Source organism: Neomonachus schauinslandi, chromosome 1 (genome assembly GCF_002201575.2).
Source record: "Neomonachus schauinslandi chromosome 1, ASM220157v2, whole genome shotgun sequence".
Taxonomy (NCBI): Eukaryota; Metazoa; Chordata; class Mammalia; order Carnivora; family Phocidae; genus Neomonachus; species Neomonachus schauinslandi.
In genome coordinates, this window is record NC_058403.1 from 144719064 (window position 1) to 144746533 (window position 27470).

Genomic DNA, 27470 nt, shown 5'->3' on the forward strand with positions numbered 1-27470 from the left:
AGACCTACTGCCTTCCTGTTCTTTATACATACTCTACCCTCTGTTTGAAACACTCTTCTTTACCCCTTTGCCTAGTTAGTTACTAGTCAGCTGGTGTCCCATTCTCAAGAAAGCCTCCTCGGACTCCCAAGTTCAGACCATAAGCTCCTGTAACTTTTCTGAAAAACCTTGTTCCTCTCGGAAGAGCACATATCTCAGTTTGTATTTGAACACATGTGTAACTGTTTAATTGTTTGATGATGGGTGCTCTCACTCTGCCCTCTCTTAACATAGTTTTTAGTGTCAGGAGCTCCTCGTTGTGTCCCCAGTGCCTGGCATAGTGTCTGGCACACAGCAGGTGCTCACAATTTGTTGGACGAAAAATAGACGAATTCTGCTTCCCTGCATTGGGCCATCCATCTGTGATAACTGTGAGTGCCTCCATCCCCAGACTGGGGTGTGTCCCTCCGGAGTCGGACTTTAGCACCACATCCAGGGTGGCAGGAGGCTGTGCTCTTTGGTTTGCCTATCTCGAGCTTCCCGCCCAGCGGCGCAGACAGCGGAACCCACAGCTGGGGCGTGTCGCGCAGTTACGCAGAACCTCCCTGCCTCCGCACGTCAGTTGTGTACTCTACCCCGGCAGGAATCGAGCTAAGACCGAGAAGTCTCCTGGCACTTCCGGACGTGGGAATTAAAGGCTTGGACATCAAACCCACGCGGGTGAGAGCCAGGAGATGGGAAGAAAGTTGGGAGGCGCGCGCGCCCCTGCCACACCCCCTTTGCATTTGGGTCGCAGCGCTTTAAGAACCCGCTCATTCAGGACTCCTCCGGGACCGGGTGGGGAAAGCGCTCCAGGATTGGTCGGTTCGGGTGCGGGTGTTGCTTAGCAGCAGCGAATGGGGACTTCAACGCTTGCGCATGCGTATCATCGCCTACCTGCGCCTGGGCCGCCAGTGACCTGGGCCGGGTCCGCCCGGTGGGCCGAGGTTGCAGAGGAGGCGGCGGGTGGTACGGTGGCGAGGCGGCGCGACGGGCGGGTGCCGACTCCCGGAGGCCGCCGTCGGGGCGAGGTGAGGGCTCGCGGGCGGAGGCGGGCGCCGCGGCCCGTTAGCCGAAAGCAGGCGGGGTCGGGTGTGGCGCAGGGCGGGCCAGGAGATGGAGGCGGCCCCGGGCCCGCCCCGCCCTCAGGCCGGGCTTAGCCCCACCCGGTTTCGTGGGGCTTCCTGGAGTCATCTGTCCCCCTTTCTTCCCCCGGCTGCTCTCCAGACTCGAGGATAACCGAGGTGCGCGCCTGCAGGAACCCTAAGCTGACAGATGCGCGTCGAGCGCTGTTCTCAGTGGGAGGAGAAGGGGTGTGTCCAAATGAGAGCGGGGGCGATCTTTTCCTTGATTATCCACGAAGCCCCTGTCAGAGTACTGTTTAATTTTAGTAGCAAACTTTCCTTAGCATGCCGAAATTATAGGACTTGGTTTACCCAATACTGGGTGCATTGGACCAGCTTTTCCGAACATCAGGTGAAGGAGGTGGTGGACATTTGTGTCCATGATAGGCTTACATCTAGACCTCCAGAGCCAGAAGGATAAAAGCACTCCGGGGAAAATTAGGTTTTTAGAAATCAGAGCCACAAAAGAATATTCTCAGTGGCGAAAAGTAATCGGTAAAATTTGTTACATGGTCAGAACAACAACAACAACAAAAAGCTCAGACTGATGGGTAAGATAATCTTAATTAAATTTTACAAAAGAGTTCATCCTGATAAGGGTAATTTTAGTAAAATTAAAATGTAAATAATTGGAAATGTATTAATATTGGTAAATATAATTAAATTGATATCATAGCGTTTGCTCTTGAAAATACATTTTAGACAATACATTTTAACAATGATTGTTATAGCTCTAAGCGTTAATGTTTACAACACAGAAGACATCTTGGAGTCAGAAAGTTTTATTCTTAGAAGGAGCCTCAGAAACCAGCTGCATCCAAAAGGTGATTGATGGTCCCAGAGGAAGACTGACTTAATCCAAGTAACACAATGAGTAAGGAGCAATTGTAACAAGTGTAACCCTAGGCCTCTGTTCCTTCTATTAACAGGTCTCTGACTAGTTGAGTAGTAATGCTCTAGGAGAAAGAGAATAGCTGTAATCCCAAAGATTGGATTTAGAGAGGCAGAATAAAGTGAAAAGGTTACATAGGCTTTTGAATATTTTGAGTAAGGGAAGTTTGGGTTTGAATCCTGTTCTATCACTTATGTCTTTGGAGCTACAGTTTTCCCACCTGTCCAGTGTAGATTATGTCTACCTTGTAGATAGTTATGAGCATTAAATAACATTATCAGTTTAAAAGTTCCTATCACAGTGCCTCGCATGTAATATTAGCTGCTATCAAGTTCAGTCCCGTACTCCTCTTAACTCCTATCAAAGAGTTGACCTCTTACCCCCACCCCCACAAACACTACCCCAGTCAACATGGAACAAAGGAGCCTGAGTGATCTACAAATTGGGTAACCAGTTATCAAGTCTTGTGGCTGAAGATTAATTCAGTAAGGGTGACATAACTCAATATTGTTTTCTGTATTGTATATTCGAGGAGTGGATAATATGCCTTATGGTGAAGACTTTCTTGAATATTTGAGTGCCAAATGAAACTTGTTTTGCTTGTTTATGTTACTCTTTTGCAAGGCCTGGTCATGGCCTGGTCATTTAATGCTGTTTTTCTCTCATGTTTTCTTTCTCTCTCTCTCTTTTGGAGGGAGGAGGGGGAGGAGTATATGTGGTAGGGATTTGGGAGAGGGCTAAGTGTAAGGGGGGAGGAAAAAAACCAGTGGGAACAAGGGTGGCCTCCAGGTAGGCACAAAGTCTTTGCTGGTAGAATAGGGATAATCTATGACATGAGCAGTTTATAAATAGATGCTGAGAAGAGGATTTAGGAAATGGGGGAGGTAGATTAAGATATAATTTTTATAAAGCCTAATAGTAACTTGGGTGCTATATATTTGATTACTAATTCAGTTTCTACTTTAAAAAAATTCTATTTATATAAATATTTATATAAAAATTTATATATTACCTATATATATATTATATATACCTAGAAATGTATTGTGGAACGGTGCTCAAAATATAGATCAGAATATGGCAAGATCTGCAAAACCGCATTTCTTGTCTCAGTGGGCAAAAATAAGGCAGCTCTTAGGTCATTCATTCATTTGCTTAAGAGTTTTTTTTTTTTTTTAAAGATTTTATTTATTTATTTGAGAGAGAGAGAATGAGAGAGAGCACATGAGAGGGGGGAGGGTCAGAGGGAGAAGCAGACTCCCTGCCGAGCGGGGAGCCCGATGCGGGACTCGATCCAGGGACTCCAGGATCATGACCTGAGCCGAAGGCAGTCGCTTAACCAACTGAGCCACCCAGGCGCCCTGCTTAAGAGTTTTTACTGAGGCCTTCTTCATGTGTGCCAGGCATGGTGTCAGGTTATGAGGCCTACTGGCCTGTAGAAGGAGCTGGGAAGACCTGGAAGACAGACTAGGGTCTCTGTGTGGGTACTCTGAGGGTGCTTTTGTCCTTGTATAATTGATAATATTTTTTTCTCTAATTGTGGCATGATTTTCCAGATTTATACCACTACTTCTTGTTTTTTAAACTGAATACTAGTTATCTGCAAACAGCTTTTATTTTAATTAGTTCTGAGATTAGAGCACCTTCCAGTTTGGAAATGTCATGTAGTTATGGAGCTGCTCACTATAAAACATGTTTTTCAACATTCAAGCACAAATCATTGAAACTACAGTTAATTAGGGGTGCCTGGGTGGCTCAGTCGTTGGGTGTCTGCCTTCGGCTCAGGTCATGATCCCAGGGTCCTGGGATCAAGCCCCGCATCGGGCTCCCTGCTCGACGGGAAGCCTGCTTCTCCCTCTCCCGCTCCCCCTGCTTGTGTTCCCTCTCTCCCTATGTCTCTCTGTGTCAAATAAATGAATAAAATCTTAAAAAAAAAAAAAAAAGAAACTACAGTTAATTAGCAGAAGAGATTATCGATCTACTTATAGAGATATTTAAAAGTGACACAAACATAAAAAGCAGGTAGGAGCATCATTTAAGTAAGTGGTATAAACACTTTAAGTTAATCCTTTTTTTTCAAATTTTATTTAAAAGTAATTATAAGAAGTTGCCAAGATAGTATAGAGAGGTCCCATATACCCTTTACCTAGTTTCCCCCATTGGTTACATCTTACATAGTAAATATAGTACAATGTCAAATCTAGGAAATTAACATCGATATAAAGTGTATATAGTTCCATGCCATTTTACCACAGTGTAGGTTCCTATAACCACCATCACAGTCAAGATACAAAATTGTTGCATCACCACAAAGATCTTCCTCTTGTTCTCCTTTCTAGTCATACCCATTCCCCTCCTCCCCACCATCCCTAACTCTTGGCAACCACTAATCATTTCTCCATCTCTAATTTTGTCATTTTGAGAATGTTACATAAAAGGATTCCTATGGTACGTGACCTTTTGAGATTGGGTTTTTTTCCTTCAACACAGTGCTTTTGAGATCCATCCCAGTTGTTTTGAGTTTCAATAGTTCCTTTCTTTTTACTACTGAGTAGTATTCCATGATATGAATGTACTGTTATTTTTTTTTAACCATTCACTATTTGTAGGATATTTGGTTGTTTCCAGTTCTTGGCTGTTATAAATAAAGCTGTTAAGAACAATTGTACACAGTTTTTGTGTGGACATAAATTTTCATTTCTGAGATAAATGCCCAGGAGTGTGATTGATAGATCATACGTTAATTGCATGTTTAGTTTTATAAAGACACTGCCAAACTACTTTCCCGAGTGACTTTACCATTTTATAGTCTTACCAGTAAAGTATGAGAGAGCCGGTTTCTATGCACACCTTTCCAGCATTTGATATTTTCACTTTAAAAACTTTTAGCTGTTCTCATAGGTATGTAGTATTGTCTCATTGTGATCTTAAGTTACTTTTCCCTTGATTGCTAGTGATGCTGAACATCTTTTCATGTGCTTATTTGCCATCCATGTATTCTTTTTGGTGAAATGTCTGTTCATGTACTTTGCCCATTTATAAACCAATGATATGTCGTTTATAAAATATTTTCTCCCAGTCTCTGAATTGTCCTTTCATCCTTTTCACATGAGGTTTTGCAGATTGAATATTTTTAATTTTGACGAACTCCAATTTACTGATTTTTCTTTTGTGGATTATGCTTTTGGTATCATGTCTAAGAACTCTTCGTCAAGTCCTGAAGATTTCCTCGTATATTTTCTTCCATTTTTATAGTCTTACTTTTTAGATTTACATTTATGACACATTTTGAGTTGATTTTTATGTAAGGTGTGAGGTTTAGGTCAGGGATTTTTTTTCCCCTGTAGATATCCATTGCTTCAGCACCAACTATTGAAAAAACTATCCTCCCTCCATTGAATTGCTTTTGCACCATTGTCAAAAACCATTTGGCTGTACTTCTGTAGGTCTATTTCTGTGTTCTCTATTTTGTTCTCTTGATCTTTGTGTCTATTCCTCTGCCAATAGCACACAATCTTGACTAGTGTAGCTATAGAATAAGTCTTGAAATAGGATAGCATGGTTCCTTCCACTTTATTCTTTTTCAAAGTTGTTTTAGCTATTTAAGTTTCTTTGCCTTCCCACACATATTTTTTTTTTTTTTTAAAGATTTCATTCATTTGAGACACAGATACAGAAAGAGAGAGAGAGAGCATGAGCAGGGGGAGAGGGAGAAGCAGGCTCCCCACCGAGCAGGGAGACTGATGCCGGGCTCGATCCCAGGACCCTGGGATCATGACCTGAGCCAAAGGCAGACGCTCAACGACTGAGCCACCCAGGCGCCCCTTCCCACATAAATTTTAGAATAGTTTTATCTATCTTTATAAACTGTCATTCTGATATTTTTATAGGAAGTGCATTAAACCTGTGTATCAATTTGGGGCAGAACTAACATCTTTATTATGTTGAGTCATCCATTCCATGATCATGGTATATTTCCTCATTTATTTAAGACTTCTTTGATTTCTTTCAGCAGTGTTTTGTAGTTTTCAGCATAGAAGTCCTGTAGATTTGTACCTAAGTATTTTATTTTAAAAATTATAGCTTCATTGAGATTTTTTTTGGTGTGATTGTAAATCGTATTTGATTTTTAATTTTGGTTTCTATGTGTTCTTGCTAGTTTATAGAAATACAGTTGATTTTTGTATGTTGATTTTATGTCTTGCAACCTTTTTGAACTCATTAGTTCTAGGAGGTGTTTTGGTAGGCTCCTCGGGATTTTTCATGTAGATTGTTATGTCATCCGCAAATAGGAGTAGTTTTGTTTCTTCCTTTTGTATCTGTGTGCCGCTTATTTCTGTTTCTTGCCTTACTGCACTGGGTAGAATTTCCAGTAATGTGTTTAATAGTAGCTGTGAGCATGGACATCATCGTTCCTGATTTTAGAGGGAAAGCATTCAGTCTTTATTAAGTATGATGTTAGCTGTAGGCTTTTTGTAGATGTTCTTCACCTAGTTGAGGAAGTTCACCTCTATTCCTATTTTGCTGAAGGTTTTATCATGAAGGGGTGTTGAATCTTGTCAGATGCTCTTTCTGTATTAATGGATATCATTGTGTGATTTCTTTTTAGCCTGTTAATATAATGGATTATAGTGATTGATTTTACTATATTAAGCCAGCTTTGCATCCTTGGAATAAATCTCACTTGGTTATGGTGTCTAATTCTCTTTATTATATTGCTGAATTCTGGATGCTAATATTTTGTTAAGGATTTTCACATACAAGGTCATGAGGATTATTGGTCTGTAGTTTTCTGGGTTTAACATCAGGGTAATATTAGCTTCATAAAAAGAATTTGGAATTGCTTCCTCTTCTTTTATTTTTTGGAAGAGATTGTGCAGAATTGGTGTTAATTCCTTTTTTTTTTTTAAAGATTTTATTTATTTATTTGAGAGAGAGAGACTGAGAGAGAGAGCACATGAGGGGGGGGAGGGTCGGGAGGGTCAGAGGGAGAAGCAGACTCCCTGCTGAGCAGGGAGCCCGATGCAGGACTTGATCCAGGGACTCCAGGATCATGACCTGAGCCGAAGGCAGTCGCCTAACCAACTGAGCCACCCAGGCGCCCGGTGTTAGTTCTTTTTTAATTTTTTGCATGTTCAGTAGAATCCTCCAGTGAAATCATCTGGGCTTGGAGATTTCAGGAGTTTTAAAATTACAAATGAAATTTTCTGAATAGGAAATTTGGTTATAAGATTGTTTAAATTATCTATTTCATATTGGGTGAATTGTGGTAGTTAGTGCTTTTTGAGGAATTGACTATCTCATCTACATTGTCAGATTTATGGATGTAGAGTTGTTTATAGTATTCCCTTATTATTTTTTCTAATATTAGCATTTGGTGCTATAAATTTCCCTCTTAGCACTACTTTAGCCGTGTCCCACAAATTTTGATATGTTTTCCTTTTTATTTCAGTGTATTTTTAAATTTCCTTTGAGATTTCCTTTTTGACTCATGGGTTATTTAAAAACGTGTTGTTTAATTTTTAAGTGTTTGGAGGTGTTTAATACCTCTCTATTATTACTTTTTAGGCTGATTACACTGTGGTCCCAGATCACACTCTGTATGCATTTTGATGGGTATTAAGGAGGGCACGTATTGCACGGAGCACTGGGCGTTATACGCAAACAATGAATCATGGAACACTACATCAAAAACTAATGATGTACTGTATGGTGACTAACATAACATAATAAAAAAATATATTAAAAAATTAAAAAAACAAAAATTTATTGAGGTTTGTTTTATGGCCCACATCTATCTTGCTGTATGTTCTGTGGGTCCTTGAAGGGAACTCTATTGTTGGATGGTGAGTTCTGTAAGTGTTGATTACATACTTTGGTTGATAGTGTTGTTGAGATCTTCTGTATCTTTGCTGGTTTTCTATAGATTTTTGAGAGAGTAATGTTGAAGTTTTCAACTGTAATTGTGGATTTGTGTATTTCTCCTTTCACTTTATCAGATTTGCTTCACCTATTTTACATCTCTGATGCATATACGTTTAGTTTTGTCTTCTTGGTAGATTTATTCTTTTATCGTTATGTAATGTCCTCCATCTTTGGAACTTTCTTTGCTTTGAAGTCTGCTTTATCTGATATTAATATAACTCATTCTTTTTTTATTATTTGAGAGAGAGAGAGAGAACATGGGCAGGGGCAGGGGCAGAGGGAGAGGGAGAGAGAATCCTCAAGCAGACTCCCTGCTGAGCACAGAGCCCAATGCAGGCCTCGATCCCAAAACCCTGAGATCATGGCCTGAGCTGAAATCAAGAGTCAGACGCTTAACTGAACTGAGCCACCCAGGTGCCCCACTCTTTCTTTTGATTAATGTTTGCATGGTATATTTTTTTCTATTCATTTACTTTCAGTCTACCTATATTTTTATATTTGGAGTGAATTTCTTACAGAAAGTAAGTAATTGGGTCATGTCTTTTATCCACTCTGTCCATTTCTGTCTTTAATTGTATATTTAGACCATTTACCTTTGATGTAATTATTGCTATATTAGAACTTAAGTATGCTCTTTTATTTTTTGTTTTCTGTTTATTATTTTTTGATTCTGTGTTCTTTTTTCCTGCATCCCTGTGAATAATTCAAATTTCTTTTAGAATTCCATTTTTATTTATGTATAGTGTTTTGTTTTTTTTTTAAAGATTTTATTTATTTATTTGACAGAGAGAGACACAGCAAGAGAGGGAACACAAGCAGGGGGAGTGGGAGAGGGAGAAGCAGGCTTCCCGCCGAGCAGGGAGCCCTGTGGGGCTCGATCCCAGGACCCTGGGATCATGACCTGAGCCGAAGGCAGACGCTTAACGACTGAGCCACCCAGGCGCCCCTATGTATAGTGTTTTTGAGTGTATCTCTTTGTATAGCTTTTTCAGTGGTTGCTCTAGTATACAGCTGTGTACATATGCATACTTATATATGCATGTATGTACATCTACGTTTGTGCATGTTTATGACGTATCATAGTCTCCTGGAGTCAGCATTTTACCATTTCAAATGAAGCATAGAAACTTTACCTCCCTTTGTATCTCTCTACCCTCCCCATTTATAATTGTCTTAAATATTTCCTCTAAATACATTGAGAGCATCAGAAATGTTGTAGTTATTGCTTCAGTCATCAAACATAATATACAAAACTTATGAGGATAGTCTCTTGTATTTTCCCATGTTTTTATTCTTTCTGTGGTGTTTTCTTTTTTCCCAAGATTCCTTCTTTTATTATTTCCTTTCTGTTTGGAGAACTTCCTTTAGCCATTTTCTTAGAGCAGGTGTGCTGGCAACAAATTCTTTTAGTGTTCCTCATCTAAATATGTTTTAATTTTCCTTTCATTCTTGAAGGATATTTTTGCTGAAAATACAGAATTCTGGCTTGGCAGTTCTTTTAGCACTTGAGAAAGTGCTCCATGGTTTCTATGAGAAATTTGCTGTCATTTGAATTGCTTTTCCCCACTCTGTGTTATTTCTTGCTGCTTTCAAGATTTTTTCTGTCTTTAGTTTTATTAAATTTGAGTGTTATATTTGTTGGCATGGATTTCTTTGGGTTTATCCTTTCTGGGGTTTATTCTGCTTTTTGAATCTGTTGGCTTATGTCTTCTGTCAAATTTGGGAAGTTTGCAGACATTTCTTCAGATACTTTTTCAGTCCTGCCCTCTTTCTCCTCTGCTCCAGACACATGTGTGTTAGATAATTTGTTATAGTCCCACAGTCCCTGAGGCTCTGTATATTTTTCAATCTAATTTCTCTCAGATTGTTCAAATTAAGTAATTTTTATGTTCTGTCTTCATGTTTACTGATTTGAATCATTCTTCTGTCCCCTCCATTTTGCTGTTGAGCTCATCTATTGAATTTTTTACTTCAGTTATTGTATTTTTTAAATTCTAAAATTTCCATTTGGTTCTTTATATCTTCTATTTCTTTGCTGCGACTTTTAATTTTTCATTTGTTTCAGGTGTGTTTATAATTGCTCATTGAAGCATTTTTATGATAGTTACTTTAAAGTCTATCATCTTGGTCTTAGCACCAGTTGATGGTCTCTTCTTATTCAAGCTGAGATTTTCCTGGTTCTTAGTATGGCCAGTGAATTTTGATTGAAACCTGGACGTTTTAGGCATTATGTTACGAGACTATGGATCTTATTTAGATCTGTTTTAGTTGGCCTTTGTGTTAGCAGGGGGGTGGGAGTGCTATCTCATTACTGCCAAGTGCGAGTAAAAGTTCAGGTGTCCCCACTGGGCCTCTTTTTGGCTCCTTGAGGGCAAGGGGCTGCTCATTAGTCCTGGGCAGAGATAGGAATTCTGTCTCCTTAATGATACAGTGGGAGAGCCTGGCTCTTTGCTGCCTGTAGATCTCTGCCTGGTCTTCTCTGACACCCCAGCAGCATGGAGGGTTTGGGGGGACACCTCATTACTGCCAGGCAGGAGTAGAAGTCTGGGCTCTTAATTCAGCCTTTGTTGTGGGTGTATGATGGCTACAGGTTTTCCTGTGGTATTTGACTGGGGTGGAATGCTTTTGTCTAAAACTTTTCTGTTTTGCTAGGCTGCACGCACCATTCCTGCTTCTTTGGCTGAAGAAAGAAGGCCTTTTTTTCATTGTTGGGGCTTTTTTTCTTCTTCTTTTTTTGTCTACATTCATTGGCATTTTTGGGTTGCCAGCTTCTCTAGCACCAAGACCAGGATATATGAGGCAAAAAGAAAACTGAGCAAGCTCACAGCTCTGACATTCCTCAGTTCCCAAAGTCCCTAGCCAGTCTGCCTTTTTCTCCACCTTTCAGATGTTTATTTATGTCTCTTTTATATATAATGTCCATGGTTTTTAGTACTATTAGTGGGAATAGGAAAAAGTACTTAAGCTCCACCTTTTCAGAAGCAGAAGTCCCCAGTTCATCCTTTTTCGAGCAGTAGTCAAATCTCTTATTCAAGTATAGACCATCTCATTTATAATCTGAGTTTGCAAACACCAGATCCCTACAGTATGCAAAACTCTTACCAGGCCCTGTGAAGACACAGATGAGACTCTCCCTATTTGTATTAACATTTTTTCATCTTGTGGAATACAAAGTACATTTCGCAGAGGAAAAAAATGCCGTTGTCTCTGTTCTTAGACACTTCCACAGCAGTGTGTAAAGTCCCTCCACTCCTCAGGAAGCTGCCATCCTGTACACTCACACACTCATACATGTACACAAACACAGGTAACACTTAATATCACAGTGTCCCCTTCATTTAAGCATCATACAAATTTTAAAGTATCTTAAGTGGATGTGGGTTTCACTAGTTTGCAATACTAGGAACTTGATAGAACTGACAAATGCTTTTATTTAACTTGAATGCTGTTGTCTGAGGAGAAGCAGGTTTTATCACCAAAAGGATCAATGGGTGAAGTAAAGAGCCTGCAGGGGATGTTTGGGTCCTTTAGAGAGTGGTAGAACTGGTTCTTAGATTACTATCACTTGGAAAGGTCACTGTTTTCCTTTTTACTGGTTTAAATCAATACCTGGCACGTAGTAGATGTTCTATAAAAATAGCACTAGAGAGGATATTTGGGAGTTGACAGTTGGAAGAGCATAGAATTTACTCAGCCCGCTAGAAAATACCTTTCTTATTTTGCCTTGGGGTGTTTCTGTCCTGTCTGACTCTCTTGGTATCTCATTGATTCATTCTCTCTCTCTCTCCTTTTTTTTGGGGGGGGGGGGGGGGGGCAGTACTCAGTGTCTAAATCTTGGCCTAGCATTCTTGTTGAAGTTGTTGTTCTTTCTTAGCAAGTAGTGTTCTCAGAAACATCTTCATTACAGGTATTCTTAAACACTTCTCTACAAGCATTGCAGAACGGCTGTACCTTGCATTCACCGAAATAACACTGTTCTCAAGATAGCAAGCAAGTTGTGGTTCTTGTTTCGCCCCTAAGCCCTAGTCTCACATTGATCTTGTGGTCTTCCCCTGTCTTTATCAGGGCTTTGTGCCCGTAAATCTTTAAAAAATTATTTCTAAATTGAATATTTCAAACATTCACGAAAGTGTAAGAAGGTAATGAGATTAAGCCTCCATACACCCAAGCGCTGATGACCTCTTGGGGGCTGGAGGTCTCAGCAGGGGCCAAGCAGCTGGGGTATAGCCCACAAGGCCTTCAGGCAGTTGGCCAGGCCCTGCCAGCAGTGCTGGGAACTTAGCAATTTTGTGTGTGGAGGTATTTTTCCTGGGGCTTTTCACATTTTTACTCCTCGATGGAAAGTGTGGGGAGATGGGACAAATGGACTTTGTAGGATCTGTTGGCTAGCAGACTAAGTTTTCTTTTGCCTTCTCTTGTTCTTATACCACTGCAGTCTCTTCATGGGTAAAATGGGAATAATTATTCATTTATCCATTCTAGATATGGTCTTTATTCTTAGAACTTACACTTAGGTAATAGGAACGATAAATTAGTAAAATAGAGAACAGAGAGATAGGCTCTCTGAGAATTTAGAGGAGGTAGAAGTACTTCCGGCTGGACAAGTCTGGGAAGGTTTCACAGAAAGGGTGGATGGGAGACAGTCCTTGATGTGGATTTGGATATGGGGAGACCAGAGGAGTAGCGACATGGGCCAAAGAATGCATCAAGGCACAGAGGTGAAGAGAAAAGTGTACATCATAGGGGTTCCCCTTTCCTCTTGCTCATAGGAAATGAGAGGTCAAATGAGGTTACATCTTTGGAATTCTTTTGAAAGAAAAGTCCACCAGTGTATGTACCTATTAACAGCTTATCAAGTAGAGGACCTCACAAACCCAGTCTGTGAAACAGGATGTGTGGGTGCATGGAAAGACCCATTAAAGCTGCAGTGGCCACCTCACTAATCCCTGGTGTCGGGTCTACCACGGCCTACATGTGTAGGTTATGCCCTGGGCCCGCACCTGCAGAGTTAACGGATGGGGCTAAACCCAGCCAGGCTCTGCCAGCGGAACTGGTCCAGGCTGTTTCCACCCTGAGAAGCACCTTGTTCTGATTTGCCAAGGGCACCGTGAGGGCTCAGAATCTGTTTCCTTTTGTTACTTACTAGTGCCCACATATCATGGCCAAATATTTAGGATCTCACTGTCATATAATTTGCTAAATGACTTCCTTTAGCCATCTGTAGGGACTCAGTCATCATTTTGAAGACTGGCATGGTATCAAACATTTGCAGAAATTCAGGAGGACATACTCTACTCTCTCAGTTCCATTTTTGCCTTCTGTTCTCCCTGCCACCAACTCAGGTTGGATGCTCAGAATCCCTCCACCGCAGGTGAGGATAAGACAACGAAACTGCTCAACACCTGCCTTCCCAGGTGACCTGAAATGCACAGGGCACTGGACCCCCCCCCCCGCCCCGACCCCCTGGCTTCAGGGTCAGGTGCTTCCTGTCCCTTTGGGGCCATCTTGCTACCTGTGTCCTGGCGACCCCTTGTCTTTGCTGTTGCTCCTGAGCCTTTCTGGCACAGCTTCCTTGCTTCTCTATTCCTTTCTCCCTCATCCTGATTGGTTTCGTTCTGGAAGGGGAGAGATTCGTTAGAGAGAAGGAAAAGGAGGATTACAGGTAAGGAAGAGACAGGAAGGAAAACAAAGGAGGAAGATAGGGAGCAACATAGCAGTAGAGGCCAGGAAAGTTGGAATACATGCAACATTTGCAGTTCCAGTGGGGGTGAAGGTGAAACCACCAGAACGACGTTTCAGGTGCAGGGACATCTCTGTCACCATCATCTGCCCTCAGTAACAAGATGACCTTGCTTTCCTCAGGTGTCCTCATGACTTCCCCTGCAGACCATGTCTATGATCCTTTTTGCCTGTGTGGTGAGGGTGAGGGATGGACTGCCCCTCTCGGCCTCCACTGACTTTTACCACACCCAGGATTTTCTGGAATGCCGGAGACGGCTCAAGACTTTAGCCTTGCGACTGGCCCAGTACCCAGGTCGAGGTTCTGCGGAAGGATGTGACTTCAATATACAGTAAGCAAGCATGTTCACTTTTCCAGAACATCTGCAAACTTCGGTTTACTTTTAACCATATATCGGGGTAATGTTAGGCTGATCACATTGCGTGTTATGAGTGGGTCGGCTGTCAGACAGTGGTCTGGAGGTGGTGTGTATTTACAGCCATAGAATCAATGGAGCATGATTGTCCCACCCTTGCATGGAGCATGCCGCTCCAACTCCTGCCCTTCTGTTAGTGGAGTGCTTGGGAGCATCAGGAGACCTGGGTTCAATCAGTTTTCATGCCTTTAGTTTGGTAGTTTATTGTGCCTTAGATGGAGAGGGAGAGAGTCCAGATTATAACATCAGGGAGGGAAAAGGATGAGAGTAGGAAAGCCAGGAAAATAAAAGACTTATGGTTCTTGCCTTTGGTTTTTGCTTTTTAAATTTTTCACCTTTTTAAAAAAAATTTAAAACTTTTCTCATTATGTAGCAGGAGCAGGGGAGTGAATAACGAGCACAAGCAGGTTCCTTTGCAAAGTCTCATGAGGGAACAAGAGCGATAATCTAACTGAATATAATACAGTGGAGAAAATGCTCCAGCAGAAGTAGCAATCAAGTGGTTCCAGTAATCCTAGTAATAATGGCTAGTGTTGTTGAGTGTTTTCTATATGGCAGGCACTACCCTAAACTCTTTATTGGCTTGTGAGGTAGGTAATAGTATCCTACCTGTTTTACAGAGGAGGAAAGTGAGGTTAACGGACTTAGCTGAGGTTGTCCTGTTAGTACGCGGTAGGGCCAGGATCTGAATGCAGGCAGCTGGGCCCCAAGGGCTGCTCCTCATGTGTTCTATCGTTTCTTATGCTAGGACTTATTCTTGTTCTAGGAAAATTTGTTTTAAATGTGTAGCTGAGCTTGAAAGAAAGAATTCCCAAGCTGCCAGAAATGAAGGGGAACAGAATATCAGGGTGCTGAGTGTGTGAGCTGACACTGAGGCTCCTGGATAACCAGTCATAAATTTTTATGTAGAGACTTCCAATTATAAAAAGATGATAGAACGATAAAACCAAAAAATCTTTGCCAGAAGCCTTTCTTCAGGAGAGAGCAGGGGCTAGGCAGGGTTGGAAATCTCAAAATGGCTTGTCCTAGCTTTTTACATCTTTGTTTTCCATTATTTAGGCCCTCACTTACCAAGTCCCCCCTGTTCCCCTTGAACAGTACATTTTTAGCTGACCTGATAAGGTGGGGTCCTTTTACGGGATTTCAGCCTCAGAATCAGAAAACCAAAGGAAAAGTCCAGGCTTCACTCCAGGCCTGGTGGTGCGGTCAGGCGAGGAGGGACCAGACAGAAGGGGGCGGCAGGAGGCGAGCACGTGCAGCTATCACCCTGTGGCGTGGGCTCTGGGTGCTCAGGAGCGAAAACCGAGCTGCATCTGCCTGCATTTGTGGCTCCTGTCTCTGGGTGCCTGAAACCACCTTCCTCCGTGTCCCTTCCTCATTACGCTTGGATTATCTAACATCCTATGGGTCTTGGTGCTGAACTGCAAATACGAAAAATTTTCTCTCATAAGAAAAAAAAAAGAGGTCTGTGACTTCAAATGACATTCTGGGTGCTTCAGTAGTTTTTTGAAAACTGGAATGTAAAATGTTCTGTTCGTTCATATTTTGGATTAAATATTCACCATTTTTTTCACAGATGAAACAGGTTTTTTTTTTTTTTTTTTTTCCCATACAGGTAAGCAGTACTATAGCTTATTTTATAGTTAAGGAGTTGAAATATTTTCCCACAGTTACATTAACAAATTACAACAACGGGAATTTATTCTCTCACAGTTCTGGAGGCTAGAAGTCTGAAATCAAGGTGGCGGCAGGGCCATGCTCTCTTGGAGGCTCTAAGGAAGACCCTTCCTGTGCCTCTCTACTACCTTCTAGTGGTTGCTGGCAGTCCTTCCGTGTCCTGTAAAAGAGTTACTCCAGTCTCTGCCTTCTTGATTACGTGGCCTTCTTCCCTCTGTCTCTAATGAAATTTCACACCGGTCATTGGATGGAGCTACTCTAATCCGTTATAACCTTATTTTATCTTGATTGTATCTGCAAAGACTTATTTCCAAATAAGGTCATAGTCACAGGCACTGCGAGTTAGGACTTCAACATATCTTTTTGGGAGACACAAGTCAGCCCACAAATAGGGGTCCTCTCTCCAATAGAAATACCCATCCTAGAGAGACTTAACCCCTTCTGGAAAATTTCTCATATAAGGAGGAGGTTATTCTTTTTTTTTTTTAATTGACAAAATTTTTATATAGAGACTTCCAGTTATAAAAAGATGATAGAACAATACAACCTAAAAACTCGTTGCCAGAAACATCCTGAAATGTGGGTAAATGTCTATGAAAAATTGTTTTAAATGTGTAGCTGAGCTTGAAAGAAAGAATTCCCAAGGTGCCAGAAATGAAGGGGAACTGAGTATCAGGGTGCTGAGTGTGTGAGCTGACACTGAGGCTCCTGGGTAACCAGTCATAAGCTTAGGACTTGAGTTTCAGGACGCATGAAGGGAGAGGCCTTTGCCTTATGTCGGGCGAGGTGTTGGAACAAGAGCCATGCTTGAAGAAGGCATTCTTGTCAGGCGACAGCCCTGGTGGCACGGTGATAGGTGAGAAATAGCTGCCCACCGGTAAGGAGTTGCTCATCTTTACTTGGCTTTGAATGGAAAGGAAAAACAAAGTCTCATCTAAGACATTGAAACCCTGCTTCTGTGGCTCATGTAGGATTGGAGTTTAAGTTTATACTCCCCACGGTCTAGGAAATCCTAAGCCAAGGTTCAATGATCAGTATTGGTTCCAGACTGATGACACTCCTGGAGTAGCTGGCCAAAGCAAATGGAAAACCACTCTGGAAGGAGTGCCACACTCAGTCCTTGACAGATTCTTACAGAGAAAAAAAGAAGCTCCACACTGGCGCCCCCTCACCAAAAATTACAAAACACCAAAGGAGCTCTCCTACAATGAGTGGGAGTCAGTAGACACCACAGAGAGAACTCGGATCCCCAGAACCTGAAATGATAGCACGACAGTCTGAAAAGTAGTAGAAGAAGGAGAAAACCCTGCATCAGTTTTAGCCCAGAATAACCCAGTACCACAACCAGATGGAGACAGTGCAAGAAAGGAAAATTATAAGCCAGTCTTACTTTGCATAGACACAAAAGTCCTAAATGAAACATTAGCAAACTAAATCTAGCAGTTGTGTGTATGTGAATATGTACAAACTATCCCCCCAACCCCTCCGCCAAGAAGACTTTATTTCAGGATGCCGGGATGATTGAACATTAGAAAGCTATTGATGTCGATTGAAGAAGAAAAACAGTTTGCTCTGTAGATGCAGAGAGGTCTGAGGCTACCTCTCCCTAGTGGAACGTGCGTCCCTCATGCAGGAATCGAGAAGAGTGATCACACACTGTCAGTGGCAAATTACTGCTCTCTAGTTTAGAGGAAGGACCAGAAAGGCGCAGTGCCGGGTAGCCCCAGCTGAAGAGACAATATACACGCAGCAAACAGCTACAGGGCTGTTCAAGGCCAGGCAAGTGCAGGGCGCAGACCTGATTGTGTCTGAGTATGGGGCGGGAATACAGGGGTCTGCTCCCTGCTAATGCAGATGTTGCCCTTTTGTTTCAGTTTTTCTTCTTTGCGGGATGTGGCTTGCATGGCTATCTGCTCCCGCCAGTGTCCAGTGGCCATGGCCTTCAGCTTCCTGGAGACCGTGTGGTGGGAATTCACAGCTTCCTATGACACCACCTGTATTGGCCTAGCCTCCAGGCCGTACGCCTTTCTCGAGTTTGGTTTGTAACCTTCTGTCTTCTGTATTGCTCTCTTACGGCATTGTATGGGTCGAACTGATGGTTTAGATTTGGCTTTGACCATCAAGGAAAACCCCTGGCGGTGCTATGACATATCACTAGAGATCCGCCTGGTACCCTGAGATTTCACAGTGATTGAAGTGGCCCGGAAGCTTCAAGCTTTAGTACCGGCTTCCCATCTCCTTGGGGCCTGAGGCAGGGCTGGGGAATGGTGGAACCCATCTCGGTTATCCACCATAATCCCCTGAAGCAGGGGTCAGCAAACGGTGGTCCGAGGGCCAGCTGCCTATTTTTGTAAATGAAGTGGAAGGCAGCTACGCTCATTCTCTTACGGGTCACCTGTGGCGGCTTTGCCCCTCACTGGCAGAGTTGAGTAGTTGTGACAGAGACTGTACGGGGTCTAGACGCCGAAAATATTGACGACGTGGCCCTTTAAGAGGGTTTGCCACCCTGCTCTAGAGACGTGCTGCTCAGCGGGTGGTGGGTGAGCTCGTTCCTCCATCGTGAGGTAGGTACCGAAAGTGAGAATAAGAAGTGTTTAGAAATTCATACAGTAATTTGACATTCCTGCAGTCTTTTTTTTTTTTTTTAAAGATTTTATTTATTCATTTGAGACACAGAGATACAGAGAGAGAGAGCATGAGCAGGGGGAGAGGCAGAGGGAGAGGGAGAAGCAGGGTCCCCGCTGAGCCGGGAGCCCGATGTGGGGCTCGATCCCAGGGCCCTGGGACCATGACCTGAGCCGAAGGCAGACATCCAACCATCTGAGCCACCCAGGCGCCCCACCTGCAGTCTTTTTATTGCATTTTATCAAAGTATCAGTCTGCAACCATTTGGAAATAAGAAAAACTGGCCCTTCGCTCAGAGGTCTGAGAGATACTGCTCTGGAAGAGGATAGTTTTTTCCTAGGCGTTGCCAGAGAGGCCTCGTAGAGGCTTGATAATTACAGTGTGCGCTCTGTTTTTCTCAGGTGAGTCAAGTCATCCTGAGCTCTTGGGAGAACAGGAGTTGAGGTGGGAGTTGGGGGGCCTTCTGCGGCCTCTATGTAGGCAGCTGCCATCTCTGTGATGCTCTCGAACGAGGGGCTGGCCGCAGTTGGTGGGTGCAGAGAAGTGTTGCTACGTGTGCTTTCTGGAGCTCCTGCCAGAGCCCTCAGACTCCCTCATGGGGCCCACCGGCTGGTGCATTTCTTTGTCACCCAAGAGGTGCTGGGGAAGTCCCTGGCACGCAGGCCTCTGCCTGGTAGACCTGTGACACAGGCAGAAGGTTCTCCCCAAGTCTCCCTGGGTGAGGCCTGGTTCACTGGTGCTCTCAGCCCCACTTCTTCCTGCAAAGAGGGCACTCTGGCCCCGGACAGACCACAGCTGTGGTGTCCCTTGGTTGTCAGTCCATTAGCAGGTGTGGACTGTTCTTCTCCCCCCTCGGCTCTACATGTGCCTTCCTTCTAAAGTGCTGTGCTTGATCTGACAGCAGACCCTGCCCCAGCGTCATGCGTGCTCCCTACTGAGTGAGAGGAGAATATAATAGTAGTGATTCTAGGTATGCATTATGCATTATTTTGCTTTGCCAATATGTATGAAGCTCTACTTCAAATACTTGTTAAAACTTAATGGATTAATACTTTAAAATATACAATCTTAGTTTACACAATATATTTATTTGTAATTTATTTGTAATTTTTTTCTCACATGCCTTTTTTTAGGACAGTTAGTTCAAGAATAACTCTCTCCCCTTTTTAAGCTTTCAAACAGTTGGTGAATCGCCCTGGGTTGTACTACCGGCAGTGGTTGAGCTAGGACTCAAGCCCCTATCCCTTGACTCCCTCATCACTGAGGTTCTGGAAAGCATTGTTGCCTTCTCCATGGACACTCATGTTTTAAGTATTATGCACTGAAGAAATCGATGAGACCAGTGATGACACATAGTAATCATTTGACCTTTAGGTATATCTCGATACTCTGGCTGACCTACTAGCTTGCTTAGAAATGTAAACTTCATTTTGCACATACTGTTCTATGATATCCATTTTGTTGCAGCTGCTTAACTTGGCTTGCTCTCTTTTCTGCAGACAGTATCATTCAGAACGTGAAGTGGCATTTTAACCATGTAAGTTCCATTCAGATGGAGAGCAGCTTGGAAAAAATTCAGGAGGAGCTGGAGTTCCAGCCTCCAGTGGTTCTCACTCTGGAGGACATGGATGTGGCAAATGGGCTAATGAACGGTCACACACAGATACACTTGGAGCCTGGTAAGTGGTTTGCTGTGCTCTGGTGTTGATGAAGATGAAGTGACGTTAGGTATTTCAAATGGACAGCAACTTTTTGTTTCCCAATCAGGGAGGTGTTTTTTGGGGGTGGGTATATAAAATATGTGGGGAAATATATGGACTGATCCTGTTTCCAGGTGACTATTACAAAACACTTGACTGTTATGATAGTGAGTTGACTGGGGAGGGGGCAACTCATGATGACATTCAGAAGAGTGACTAGGCAGATTGTTTTCTTAACCAGGATGAAGTTTACAAGTTTAAACATAAAGGATGTCACTTCCTTAGATTTGTACATGCTCTCTCTCTCTCTCTCCTTCTCTCTATTTTTCCCTTTGACAGTGAATCCTTATCTCATCTTATCACTTAGTGCAACATTGCAAATCTCCACTGAGACACCCCTGTCCCCCTTGACGGAGGGAGGAAAGGGCTGCGGGGATGTGAGTAGGCAGGACCAGAGCTGCGGCTTCTAATGCTCTCACTGTCTGTTTCCCCGTGAGCCCTGGGGACGTCCCTCTGTCCCTGTGGATTTCCAAGCTGAGTGCCTTGGCATCCCGTGACGCAGTCTGGCATTAACACCATTAGCCACTCAATACCTAGCACGTAACAAAGCATGATTTTTTTTTTTTTTGCATTCCCTGTTACAATTACACACAATTAAACCAATTTTTAATTAAAGTGGATATTTACATTCTAAGTATTCTGTAATGGTGTAAGAACTGAATCCTTCTTTAAGAGATAGAGTTGTCTACACTATAACAGTCTAATTATTTTAACAGTTTTTATACTAAACTCATTGCTTGAACTTTAAAAGTGGTGTATTAAAAATGTTCACATTTTTGGCTTACCTTTGTGTTTTGATTTAATCTGTTTCAACCAATACATTACTGGATTGGCTCTTATGCCAATCAGTAAGTTGTCATTTATATTGGGAATGGACTTAACTTTTGTAGAAGGAAGACTGGGTATTTGAGCCCCAAACTTCTTCTTTTGCCTTATGTAAAGATGGGGTAACTTTGTAATATGTGTTTTGTTTTTTAACCACTTAGACAAGAGAAGCAAAATCCAGAAAATGTCAACTTGCTTATCCTTCTAGGACATTTTACTGTGGTTTGACTCACCCTATTGTCCCGAGGCTAGAATCTTTACAGGTAGCATGTTCTGTTCTAACAGGAACTTTGATAGCTCAATGGAAACTCTAACACACTAACAATAGGCATCAGTTGGGTTGTGGCTAGATATTTGTATGTGTGTGCGTGCGTGTGTGTGTGTGTTTGTGTGTGTGTGTATGTGGGAAATGTGGGACAAGAAAGGATGGTTTTAAAAGATCACAGTAAGAGAATGGGGGTGGGGGGGGAGTCACCATTTAATTGTGTGACCCGGAATCAGTCTTAGCAGGTATCTTTGAAGAGAGAATGATCATTTGTTCTAGAGTTCCAGAAACAGCTTATAGCTCAAATAATCAATGTTTCCCTCCTCTTCCCAAGTATTTTAGAATGTAAGAAACTGCGTGTGCTGCAGATTGCTTTAGAAGCACAGGAGACATTGAATACTGTCCTTGTTTAGAAGTTGAGAGTTGAAGTATATGATAGAAATGCTGTCAGAATTTGACAACCCATTTACAAGTAAAGCCATAAATTGCTTTAAATCAGGATTTCTCAATCTAAGCCGTATGGACATTTTGTACTGGATAATCCCTCGTTGTGAGGGGCTGTCTTGTGCCTTGTAGGATGCTGAGAAGCCTTCATGGCCTATACCCACTAGATGCTGGTAACACCCTGTCCACGGTGTTGACAGCCCAAAATGTCTCTAGGCGTTGCCAGATGTCCACTGAGGGGCTAATCGCCGCTGGCTGAGAACCACTGCTTTAGACAGAAAGAAAATCAGGCCTTGAAAAACCTGTGCTTACTCAGAGAAGGACCTCTTTCTGGAAGAACTCACTTCGGATTCCCAGTTCCATTCTGTCCTTCATTTCTTGCCTTTTATGCTCTCTAACAGCAGCTGCTTTTAATTAATACGTTTGTAATTCTGTGTTTAACATACTGAGCCTATCATTAGTGGAGGTCTAGTTAATGTCTTTGTTTATTTTTCTTTCATATAGAAATTATTTTCACTAGACACTTATTTTTTTTAATTGTGAAGCTCCTAATTTCCGAATGGAACCAGTGACAGCCCTGGGTGTCCTCTCGCTTATTCTCAACATCATGTGTGCTGCTCTGAATCTCATCCGTGGGATTCACCTCGCAGAACATTCTTTACAGGTAACCTTTTTTATTATAGTTTAAATGGAAGGACCTATGATGGAAGAAACTGGTGGGGATACACTTTACTTACAAGATTATTATGCAGAAAGATTTCAAAAATTTTTAATTAAAATATGATTTTTATGTTCAAGTTTATTCTTTATAGTAGGTTGAACAAATACGAGACTTGCTCTTTTGTATGTGTTGTCCTCAGAAGCCAGAGGGGCCTGCCGGGGGAGCTGGTGAGAAATAGCGTGCTACGGGGGCATCCTTGGGGCCCCCGGGAGTCACTGCAGGGGCCCGATTGCTCAAGAGCAAATTTGATTCTCAGACTTTGAGGTTCAGGCTGTGTCCCCCTGGGAAAAGTTGCCACCTACTCTGATTTTTCTCATGCAGATGCCACCCTCCCTGTGTCTTTGTCAGAGAACTGTAGCACCAGGAAGCTGATTTGCCAATCTGCTCCAATCAAAGCAACTTTCTATTTCAGTGCTTTTAAAATAATTTTTTTTCTAAATTTTCAAGTATTTAAAACACTTTTAAAAAGTACAGAATCATTGTGGGCATAAACAGATAGATACTACTTTTATTTTTTATTTTTTATTTTTTAAAGGTTTTTTATTTATTTGACAGAGAGAAAGACAGCCAGAGAGGGAACACAAGCAGGGGTAGTGGGAGAAGGAGAAGCAGGCCTCCCGCGGAGCAGGGAGCCCGATTCGGGGCTCGATCCCAAGACCCTGGGACCACGACCTGAGCCGAAGGCAGACGCTTAACGACTGAGCCACCCAGGCGCCCCTAGATACTACTTTTAAAAATAGAGCCATAATGCTCACAGCCGTGACTGTGGTAGCCAAAGTCCGAAGCACAGCTGAGGCTAAGTCTCAGGAGACTAATGTAGGCTGACCTGTGTGGAGAGTGGCAGCAGTGACCGCCTGTCACCACATCCTGTCTTTAGCCAATGTGTGCTGTGGTTCCCACTCCTATTTTGTATGATTATTCACACGCAGATACTTACCAAGTGTCTGTACGCACTAGAACAGATGCCTGGCCGACAGGATGGTAAAGTAGAGTGTGGTGACATCACGAAGGAGGTCGCGGTGCCTGGAGGTGGGCAGAATTCGGGAAGGCTGAGTGCTGACGGATGAGTAGGATTGTGAGAGGTAGTGGTGTTGGGGGGCAGTCCAGTCTGGGGGCTTAGCACAGATGCACAGGGACATGAGGGCGCATGGTCTGTCCAGGCTGTTGAAAACAGTTGCATGCCAACCCTTGTTCTGGTAAATAAACAGGGACTTATGTCTCCTTCAGCCAGCGATTTTGTAGTATCAGCCATACCAGAGTGAATGAGGTGTGAAGGGCTTCACGTCCTAGTGTTTCCATTCATCTGAATATTCCTTTTCTTGTGTTTCTTATATTTGTTTTAGGTTGTCCACGAGGAAATTGGAAATATTCTGGCTTTTCTTATTCCTTTTGTAGCCTGTATTTTCCAGGTGGGTGAAACATTAACATTTCGGTGAGTGGGTTGAACCCCATGGTCCTATTTTGTTCTTCTGTTGGAACCATCAACAAGTTTCTTGATGTGACTTTGTTCCACCAAGGCATGTTATGGACAATACCAGGTCCTTCCTGGAAGGACCCTAGGCCCATCCTGTCCAGCTGTCTCATTTTACAGAGGAAGAACATTGGGCTCAGAAAGGGAAAGCCACTTGCCCTAGGCCACAGAGCCTTTGACAATGGCTGAACAGAAGCCAGGAATTTGGATTCGACTCCCAAGAAGGGAGGGATGAGATTGCTGTGGGGATTGGGTTGAGCCTGACTAATGTGAAGCAGCGTCTTACTTATTGTCAGGGCAGTCCAAGTATAGAAACGTCTTTCTGCAGAAGTAACAACTACTTATATGTGCTTTTTTTTTTTAAACCAGGACTAGGTTAAAAAAAAATTTATTTATTTATTTATTTGAGAGAGAGAGAATGAGAGACAGAGAGCACAAGAGGGAAGAGGGTCAGAGGGAGAAGCAGACCCCCTGCTGAGCAGGGAGCCCGATGTGGGACTCGATCCCGGGACTCCAGGATCATGACCTGAGCCGAAGGCAGTCGCTTAACCAACTGAGCCACCCAGGCGCCCCTAAAGATTTTATTTATTTATTTGAGAGAGGGAGAGAGAGAGAGAACATGAGCAGGGGGGAGGGACAGAAGGAGAAGCAGACTCCCCGCTGAGCAGGGAGCCCCACACGGGGCTCGAGCCCAGGATCCTGAGATCATGACCTGAGCCGAAGGCAGACGCCCAACCAACTGAGCCACCCAGGCACCCCCCCAAAAATTGTTTTTAATAGTAATGCCATCTGACTCAAATCTGTCCTTGGGAGGTGAGATAAACATTACAACATTAATAGTGGGCTTTGATTGTTATTTAGTTATTTTCAAGTAAACTTCATACTTAAGGGGTGGAGTAAAATGGAGCTTTTGAATCTCCTATAGGCAGAGTTAATTCTAGTAGAAAAACCTGACTGTAATTTCCTTTCCTCATCCTCCACAAAGGCTAGGACTTTAGTACTTTCTCTACATTCTTAAGCTTTTTTATTTTTTTTTTCCCCTTTCAGTTAAAATTTCTGTTCTCAGGACACTTCCTCTCTCTTCCACATCTGTCCTAGAATGGTCTGTTTTTTAAGAATGATATAATTGTGTCAAAAGAAATTTTCAACCCAGGACTGAAAATGCACTCATTTTTGAGAAATCAAGTCTCCAGAACCTTGAGTGTTGCCATTTGAGGTGCCCAAAGCCTGCATTTCAGGGCTGTGGGGTCTTACCCCTCGGCCTTCATTCCCTCAACTGCATTCATGTACTTGGATAGCTCTTTCAATGGGGACCTCTCTCCCACCCGCTGGAGCTTGAGCCTTTGTTGAATTGCTCTGGGTTTTGAGAACATGCTTCTTGTTTTTTTTCAACGTTGATCCAAAAAGCTGCTTTTTACCTTTTGCAGAACAAGAATGGTCTCTTTTCTGTGTGATAGCCCTATACAAAATACCAGTCGTGAGACTCTCCTGGCTGTGAGACACTCCCTGTGTCAGAGATGTTTTTGAAGACATGATAAGGAGCATGTCTGGGGAACATTGGTCCTTGATGTAGTTGTAACTCAGGAAAAACGAATGATAAAAGCATGGCTCTTTTCCCTGGCTTTCGTGCCTGTCATGACTCCCCTGAAGGAAGAATCCAGTTGGAGGTCAGTCAGCCTTGTTGGGGTGTCTTGGCCTGGCTCCCTTCCCTTTACCTGCATCTCTTCTTTCTCCACAGCCCCCAGCTAGGGCATTTCTGTCTGTATTTCTTAAACGTGTTAACGAGTGTCGTGTCCTCATTCCTCCTGTGACATCTATTTCACTTCTCTTCTCTCTTCTGAATCTCCACTTTCACCCAGTGATTACCAGCAGCTTACCCAGCACGTCCAGGCTGCACTGTAATGAATTCGGTTTAATCAGCTAATGTGAGTGCAGGTGCGAGACGTGAATCTTGCGTCCGACCCATGGCCATTTCCTCATCTCTGATTGGACTGCCTCTTACGGTGTCATTTCAGTGCTATTTGTACCTGTTCTATAGTCCAGCCAGGACTATGAAGGTGGTGTTCCTGCTGCTCTTTATCTGCCTGGGCAACATGTACCTGCACGGGCTGCGGAACGTCTGGCAAATCCTCTTCCACATAGCGGTGGCTTTTCTGTCTTCGTATCAGATACTGACCAGGCAGCTTCAGGAGAAGCAGTCTGACTGCGGAGTTTGAAGGCGACGCTGTATGACAAATGGATCCTTTGGCTTTCTCAGGAGGGTCGTCTCTGTTTCCCTTCTGGCTTCTCGACTTCACCTCAAGTTTCCACCCTTGAAGTTCCCTTCGACCAAACCAGGCCGAGCCCGAGAAACTGGGGGATTTTTAACAGGTGCAGTGGAAGGCAGGAGGTGGCTTGAGACCCAGGCCCGGTTTTGTGCTGAGCGTTATGGCCGAATCTCCAGGTCCGCACCTCTCCTTAGGTGAGAATCTGGGGGCTCACTCCCAAGGAGCATTATTGGAAGATCAGAACGGAATTGTTTTGGATGACGCAATAAAGCACGAGATTCAATAACACTAGTTTTAGTAGCTGGCGGTTGTCTCTGAGGAAACTTACTTTAAAACCCCTATCAGCTTTTCAGTCTAAATGTGACTTGGTTAGTTTTTTGTAGAGGGTCAGTACAGGGTGAATTAAAGATTTCAAAATATGGCTCAGAAATATAAGCTAGATAAATTTTGTTTACATTTTTTGATAACTTAGGTCCGATATGATACCTTTAGAATATTTAAATGTATTTTGGATATAAATTGTGAACTTATCTTCATTTAGGGAAAGGACAAACTTAAGCTGAGAAAATGGTTAAGAAAGCTGAATTTATTTAATTTATATATAACTTTTTATGGTGGTGGGGCTATGTAGGTACAGAAATGTTTTGTATTTATCTGCAGGGTATAGCTGAATATTTTAAAAATTGAGTGACCAGTGTTACTGGATCATAGCTTATGAGTATGAGCCTGAGCTTATAAGCCTGAGAATTTCAGGATTCTTTGCAGTGGGCCACAGACCGGAGTAGGTGAATCACATAGATTCACATAGTGGTACTTTACAGATGCAGGTGGTATTGAAAAAAACAAAAACAAAAACTATTGTCATTAGCCTTGTACATGGCAGCCGAGTGCCTGTCATTTTAATGATGATCAATGCCTGACCCTGTGTACCTGTTCCCAGAAGCCCTCCCAAATTAATTACTCCTCGACACCTTTCCCAGTCATCATAATTAGATCGAGGGCCTCATTCTTTATGAACAGGAGTTAAGTAGGTGTTAACTTTTTTAAAGCTTCATAAAGATATAACTAACCCTGTGCTCTGCAAAGTTACTTTTCTTGCCTCATTGTCAAAATAGTTGATTGATCACAGCTTTCCGAAATGGGGCTCTAAATAAGATCCCTTAGGTCTCCAGAAATTTCAGCCTGGGTTGTCCAGTACCATTCAGGAGGCCATTTTCCGAGCTTGCCCTTTGGATTCTTCTTGGTAGAAGTCTGGAATCTGAATAGCTCAACTGCAATTGCATGGGATTTGGGGTTGAATT

At 42.9% G+C, this 27470-nt stretch overlaps 1 protein-coding gene across 1 annotated transcript; it reads left to right on the forward strand.

The window, feature by feature from the left end:
• The first annotated feature begins 930 nt into the window (after positions 1 to 930).
• Positions 931 to 26118, forward strand: SEC22C (SEC22 homolog C, vesicle trafficking protein). The gene is made up of 7 exons (XM_044915874.1): positions 931 to 1049; positions 13822 to 14030; positions 17666 to 17829; positions 19916 to 20095; positions 22256 to 22374; positions 23775 to 23840; positions 25918 to 26118. The coding sequence occupies exons 2-7, from the start codon at positions 13849 to 13851 to the stop codon at positions 26116 to 26118; spliced, it is 912 nt and encodes a 303-aa protein (XP_044771809.1). The 5' UTR covers positions 931 to 1049; positions 13822 to 13848.
• The last annotated feature ends 1352 nt before the right edge of the window (positions 26119 to 27470 follow it).